General features: G+C 34.0%; 1 protein-coding gene across 1 annotated transcript; it reads left to right on the forward strand.

The window, feature by feature from the left end:
- Nucleotides 1–4951: 4951 nt before the first annotated feature.
- On the forward strand, nt 4952–6673 carry LOC21407915 (dof zinc finger protein DOF3.6). The gene is made up of 2 exons (XM_010108149.2): nt 4952–5137; nt 5342–6673. Exons 1-2 carry the CDS (start codon nt 5087–5089, stop codon nt 6353–6355), a joined length of 1065 nt encoding a protein of 354 aa, XP_010106451.1. The 5' UTR covers nt 4952–5086; the 3' UTR covers nt 6356–6673.
- Nucleotides 6674–7351: the final 678 nt, after the last annotated feature.

A 7351-nucleotide genomic window follows, 5' to 3' on the forward strand; every position in this document is an offset into this window, starting at 1 on the left:
ATCCCCATTGGTTTTACCCAAAACCTGGAAATTTCTTTTCATCTTCTTATTATAAATTAATGGGGGGGGGCAAAAAAAAATAGTGCTTGTGCCTATGGTTGTAGAATCAATAGAATGAAAGCTTTTCCACCGTCCAATCAGGTCCGTATATATTCCGTAGGCGTGTAGTTAGGGAATTGTGCCCGTAGTGGTAGCCCACAGGCTGCTGACGTGGCAGAAGGAATCCCCGACCATGAGCATCTGATGAAAATGATTGACGCTGATTGTCCTTTCTCTTGATGATCTACATCATACGGCTATGAGTGGGCCGCCAATTAAGCTATGCGCTTTTTCTTTTCTCTTTATATTATTAATTATTATTTTTTTCATTATTTTTTTTTTCCCTACCGGGATCCATGTAGCTCATCTATGTTGTGGACCCACTTTTGTCCATTATTGGCTCTCCTGATCGGTCCTGAACCACAACGTATTGTGATTCCCATATATGCTTGGAATTGAAGTATCAAGAAGTCATCTTAGAATTGATCTCTAGCTCATAAATTATTAGGCTGGTATGGGCCTCCTTCTACGTACGTTCTTGCAAATTTCAATTAGAATTATGAGAGAGATATATGTTTATTATGATGATTTTTCCGCCTTTCAGATTCGGGTCTCTGTCAATCTTCATGTTCTCTCTACACAAGTAGAAAGACAACAAGTAGAAAGTTTTTAGTAAAAAAGATACGACTTTGTAGAAAAGACGTTACGTAGTAACATATATAATTCCTCGTGTATTGCTTATGCGTATAGACTATTCAAAATATTGGTCGTCATTAATTACGGTATATCTTGAGTCGATCCTTTTTGTGAATGATGATACGTAAGCTAATTATTTGAGCTTAAAAAAATTGATATGATATTTTCAGCACTAATAACTTATGCGCAAAACTTTTTTAGATCTATCTTGACAAAAAGAAGCAAAATAATTGGATTTATAAAGCCAAAAGAAACTACTTTTTCCCTCCTTAACAAAATTATGTATTGTTCGGTTTGTTGATTTCAACAAAAAGTTTGAACAGAAATTTAAAATTTTTGCGAGATAAAATTAATTAACATTATGGCAAAAAATTTAAACTCTACTTCAAACCTATGGAACAACTCCATCTTAATGTTCTCATCTTCTTTTTGTAATTAATGTTCTCGTCTTAATTAACAACTAATTTCTTCTATCTCTATCTCTTCTCCGTCTTCCTTTTTATAATCTCATTTTTGTTCGATCCTCACGCTTTATCATCTCGAACACTATCTAGATCTATACTTGGCTTTCAAATTTATTAAGGTGCGTTGATTGATCACTAGTCAGATATATACATGTTTCTAAATCAATGTTTGTCAGTTAATTAATAAATTTCTCAGTTAACCTAAAATGTCGTTTTCAATTGTTGTAAATTTGTTTAATATGGCACCGTCTCTTTCTGAACATGCAAGTGAGTAGTGACATCAATTGGTTTGTTTTCACTGCTTTCCCGAAGGGAGGTTTTCATTTATTCAAAGGAAATAATTAACAACGACTCAAGCATATTATTGCAATGAATTAATAAAAGAGCTCTTCTGTTAAGCATAGTTATGTGTAAAAGGACTCCTTTTTTTTTTTTAATCAGTAAGCTTTTTGCCACTACTGCAGCTTAATCCGACCTGGTCATGAAAGTGATCATAACAAATTTTACTGTCTAAGTTGTCGTTCCCTTTGTCGCTAACAAAGTCTTTCTTACTGTAAACCCTTTGTTCCTTCCCTAAATATGTTATTTTCCTTGTTTGTTAAAAAAAAAAAGAGAGAAAAAAAAAAAACAAGAAGAAGAAAAAGAAAGAAAGACAAATTTATTTTGCTCAACTAGGTCATAGTGATGGTAAATTTTTTAACCTATAAATAAAGATTAATTTCTCCTTTTCTATGGTAGACTAAAAATGATGAGTCCCATATAAGTCTAGCCTACTTTTGTCACGTAATAATTTAGTTATTTATTTTTCTTCTCTCTTAACTATGTTCGTACTTCAGTCGTAGAATTAACAGTACATGAACATGGCATACTTTCCTTTAGATAATATTATTTAACAATCACTTTCGGAAGATTCTTTTTTCTTTTTAACAATTTGATTATTCCCAAATCTGAACAACGAAAAGAACATTCCCTAGACGAGGCACTCAGATCTCCTACTTAATTCGTGTTAGAAAATAAAAATCGGAATCGAAATCAAAGCAGTAACTTTAGGATCTCCCGACTCCATCCTTTATTTAATATATATATATATATATCATTGTTCGTTCCGAGCATAACTTTCAAAATTCAGTTATATCGGAAGTGAAAAAGCAAATGCGATTAATATTATAATCCTCATTAAAAATTAATAGTTCATTTCTTTATGAAACAACTAATCTAAATTAATCAAATAGTGACCTGCAGTGACCTATTATACATACCCTTAGCCTTTAAGTGAATCCTGCCATAATAGCTGTAAGAAGCATAAAGCATAACAACTGACTGACTATATGCTTCCGCTGATGACGGCGCTTTAGCCATTTTTCATGCACAAAATTGTGGTTAAATTTTCAGAAATAGTACTAAAATGTGTAGTATGTGTGTATATATATATATATATATATGTAGCTTAGAGAAAAGATTAGCCAGATTCCTTATAGATGAAGATATGTATATGTGTGCCTTTCTTCTTCAAATTCCTTCGCCACTGCACGGTGTACCCCCACTAACACAAAAGAATTCTATAATTATCTTTCACCTACTCGACTTGGGGTCTCAATCTGCAAAAAGGAAACAATAAATTAAAAAAAATAGAAAAGTGATTAAACAGAAAGAGTTGCAAAAAAGATCAGGAAAGATAAGCCTACGTCGTCGACCCAGCCAAAATGATTTAAAGGAAATGACAAATTTATAAGAAGTTGTTGTCATTTTTAAAATGTATATATATAAGTTTGGAATTAAAGTTGAGAGACAAGTGGAAGATTGTTGAAGTTAAAAAGGCGATAAAGATGGATAAAACTTGGGGGTATTTATTGCGTAAGAATTCCGAAGGTGCCATGAGATAAGACAAGAGAACAACTTAATTAGTACTAAATAATCAATGCTACATGAACACTAGTCAAAGTCCTAAAGTGTAATGCATATAACTTATTTTTGCACAATAAAGAAAAACATAAAGCCTTTTTATGGCTTCTGCAACTAAGACCATCTCTAATGTAAATATTAATACTAATTGTATATTTAGTATTAAAACCTATGATATGGTATATTATTTTTATTTTTTTTCTCTAAGGCATAATGCTATTTAAAATGCTAAATCTACTTTTCTCTATAATTATTAAGCTTCGAAAGTTATAAAAGTAAACTTTTATTTTTAAAATAATTAGAAAATTCAAAAATTGTATTGATTACATGGAAAAAGTAAACATTTCATCCAATAATAATCAAATGTCAAATTTCTCATATACTATACTTGGTGAGAAATTTGTTACAAACTATAGCATATGAAAAATCTAGCGCAATAAATAGTATTGCATTGGAGGGCATTTTTTACACTCAAATGTTATATTTACAATTGACACATTAATTATAGTATTGCATCTCGCTCTAAGTAGTAGTTGTGTTAATTCTTTGCAGCTTTTTTTTTTTTTTTTTTTTTTTTTAAAATTGTTTTTTGAAAATTTTGAAATAGTATTAATTACATTATTTTTCCTTCTTTTCATCCACCGATACTAACTTGTGTGGTTAATTTCTGTCCTTAGAGGCTCACATTTAATGTATAATTTGACTATATGTACGAAGAAGTTAATCATAGCATATATATATATATACATATGTGTGTGTATATATGTAGTGGATATTCAGGCGTAGTGTATGTGTGTCAGAAACATGATTAATATTATGATTACTATTTGAAATGGGGCTGGCTGAGCATACTAAAACACGGATTACACTTCTTGTTAATGCTAGATCTCTAGTACTTCTCTCAAAATTTTTCAAAGTTATTTGATCGGTGCGGCCAAATTGTGGAGAAGTACTCTACTTTTTATCCTTATGACATACGCAACTAACTTTGAGCAAGCTCTTAGGGCGTACGTGTGAAGTGTTCATGGCACGTGCTCCATTTCCTTAATAAGTACTAGCTACGAAGCTAATGTAATTGTTTATTCTTTCTTTCTTTCTTTTTTTTGGAAGAAAGTGTAATTGTTTATTGTTATTACGTGCTAATCATACGCGAGCCTGATCTTTTTTTTCCTCAATTACATTTCTATTGATAGAAGATTAACACAATTTTGATAGTTGTCATAATGGAAGTAATTCAATTCTAAACATAAATATTTATTTGACAATCAATGTAATTAACTAGGACTTCTCTAGATGCAATCTTCGGCGCATGCAGTTTATATATAGAACTTAAGCTCAAACAATATGTGACAAACCAGATTAAAACCATTATGTTCTATAAATGTAAAGTGCTTTCCCTTTAATTAGGTGATACATCACATATCTAAAACACATTTAAAAGTTGTTTAGCAGAAAAAACAAAACATATAAATTGTAGTTATTTTAGTAAGTTTTGTAATTAATTCTCACTTACTTTAAGCGGCGATCCCACCATAATGCCAAATATTTACGGGTGATATATTTATATATTTATATATATGTCTGTATGTATAGACCAAATTAAAGAAAGAAAAAACGGACGACAATGACAGTGACTTTATTAATTTACAGTATTATACTCTCACTATGCATGAGAATAGGTTCTTTTTAATTAGCACTAAACTGCGTTCACAGCATCCAAAGAAAGCTTATGTGTTAAGAAATTTCTCCCACTTAGACCTAAAAATATAATAAAACAAAAAGAGAGATGAGAATGAGAGAATAAAAAGCAAAATATATACAAAAGCCTCTCCTAGCTTTCCTCCCTCTCTTTAATTCTCTTTTCTCTTTCTTTCTTTCTTTCTTTCTTGGCTCTGGTATTCCCTTGGGTTTTGATTCTCCACCATATTTTCCTAAAGAGCCATCAACCTTTATAAAAGAAGAAAAAAGAAAAGATCACAAAAACCATGGTTTTCTCATCCATTCCAGTATATTTAGATCCTCCCAATTGGCACCAGGTGAGGTTTTCTTCCATATAATTTGCATCAAACATACCTCTAGCTTCTTCACCAAAAAAGAAAAAGAGAGAAAACAAAAAAGGAGGCAAATTAAGAAGATTATTATTCCTATTCCTTTGTTATCTGCTTGTGAATATACCAGTTGATTATGATTTTCATTCTTTCTCATGGTTTATAATTCTTCTCTCTATTTCCTTTCTGCAGCAACAAAATCATCACCATACCCTAGCGAGCAGTGAAAGCCCTCAACTTCCTCCGCTGCCCCCACCACAGCTCTCTCATGGCACTGGTTCGGGTTCCGGTCCGGGCTCAATCCGGCCCGGTTCGATGGCTGACCGAGCTCGGCTGGCCAAGATGCCGCAGCCGGAGACGGCTCTAAACTGTCCCCGGTGTGAGTCCGCCAACACCAAGTTTTGCTATTTCAACAACTACAGCCTCTCTCAGCCACGGCACTTCTGCAAGACGTGTCGGCGCTACTGGACCCGAGGCGGCGCCCTCCGCAACGTCCCGGTCGGGGGCGGTTGCCGGAGAAACAAGAAGAGCAAAAGCGGCAGTACTAGCCGCTCTAAGTCCCCGGCAACTTCCGCCGAGAAACAGCAGATTACAGCCGGTCCTAATTCCATTCCCAACCCAACAAGCGTAATTCCCTCCGGAGCCGAGTTAGTCGGCCACTTTTCTCAGCCCCAAACTCACTCTTCTTTCATGGCCTCTATCCAAAACCTCGCCCGGTTCGGCGGTGGCGCCGGCGGCGGCTTGGGGCTAAACTTCAGCGAGATCCAAGGACAGACTGAGCATCATCACAACATAGGGTTTCAGATTGGATCAGCCAACAATATTTCGAGCGATCAAAGCGGTGTAATCTTACAAGGCGGCGAAGTGGATCAGTGGCGTTTGCAGCAATTCCCTTTCTTGGCCACTCCAGATTTCAATCAGTCTTCCACTGCCGGATTTTACAACCCTTTAATTCAAGGTAGTAATACTACTACTACTACTGAAGTTGAAGACTGCGTGATAAGGACCAATATGCCCTCAGATACTCCTAGGGTTTCTCAGTTCCCGCCAGTGAAGATGGAAAGACGGCAAGGGCTAAACTTGTCATCACGGCCTAGTTTGGGTATTTCTGAAAATAATCACAATTTCTGGGGTGGAAATAGTAGTTCTACTGCGTGGACAGATTTATCAGGTCTCAACTCTTCTTCCGCCAGCCATCTCTTGTGAGTTTGGGAATTACAAGGTCGTGTTTGGATCTAATTATTTGATCAACAATAATACTAATGGGCGACAATTAAATATATGACCTGGAGAACTACTGCCTAGTGTTGCATGATGCAAAAATTAATGCTACAATTGGTAGGATTTGGTCATGTTCTTGTGTGTCTTTTTTTTTTTTTTTTGCTTTTCTTTTTCTACTGATTTGTTTGGTTAATATGTCCAGTTCGCGTATCGTATGGGTTTGTTTGCCGTAACTAAGTACCTTATTGTCTGTAAGTTATGGGGATTTGTCATCTGACACTATGAGAGCTAGTTTTGTCTGTAGAAAAGTCCTTTCATTATGGTATGATCTGATCATCACACATATATTATATATATATATATATATATATATATTCTTTTTTTTTCATCATGCACTATATTTACATGACCGCTATTATATATTTTTGCATCATGCACTATATTATATACTAGTTACTACTGACGGATCAATATTTGGCTTAGCAAATGTAATTCAGTTTTATATGTGTAGTCATGCAGAGAAAGCCTAAAAATGTGGTGGGAATTGTTCTTCTTCTTCTTCTTTTTTCTTTTTTTTCTGCTCATCGTTAAATAATCTACATGAGACAGTACTGTTCTGGCAAAGCTGCAAAGTTGTTATTATCTTGGTAAATGTGTATAAAAATCAGAATACTGATATGTACGAGGACGACATGACTGTTAAAACTAGCTATTCCGTCTGAGTGAAGAGAAGATCATAGTCATGAAGTTGCGCCTCTTGATTCAAACCGTTGGAACTCTAAAAATACGTTTAGTTTATAAATTAGAATAATGAGATTAGAATTATTTTTGATTTACATGTATTTTAAAAAATATATATATTATAACAAATCATGAACTATAATTCAAATCATGGTATGAATCCACTTACCAAACGTCTTCTAAATCATTTTTAGGCCTATCATCATGCATGTAAGTTTCTCTCTCTGTAAATATATTATA

This window comes from Morus notabilis, unplaced genomic scaffold, assembly GCF_000414095.1.
Source record: "Morus notabilis unplaced genomic scaffold, ASM41409v2 Scaffold46, whole genome shotgun sequence".
NCBI classification, from domain to species: domain Eukaryota; kingdom Viridiplantae; phylum Streptophyta; class Magnoliopsida; order Rosales; family Moraceae; genus Morus; species Morus notabilis.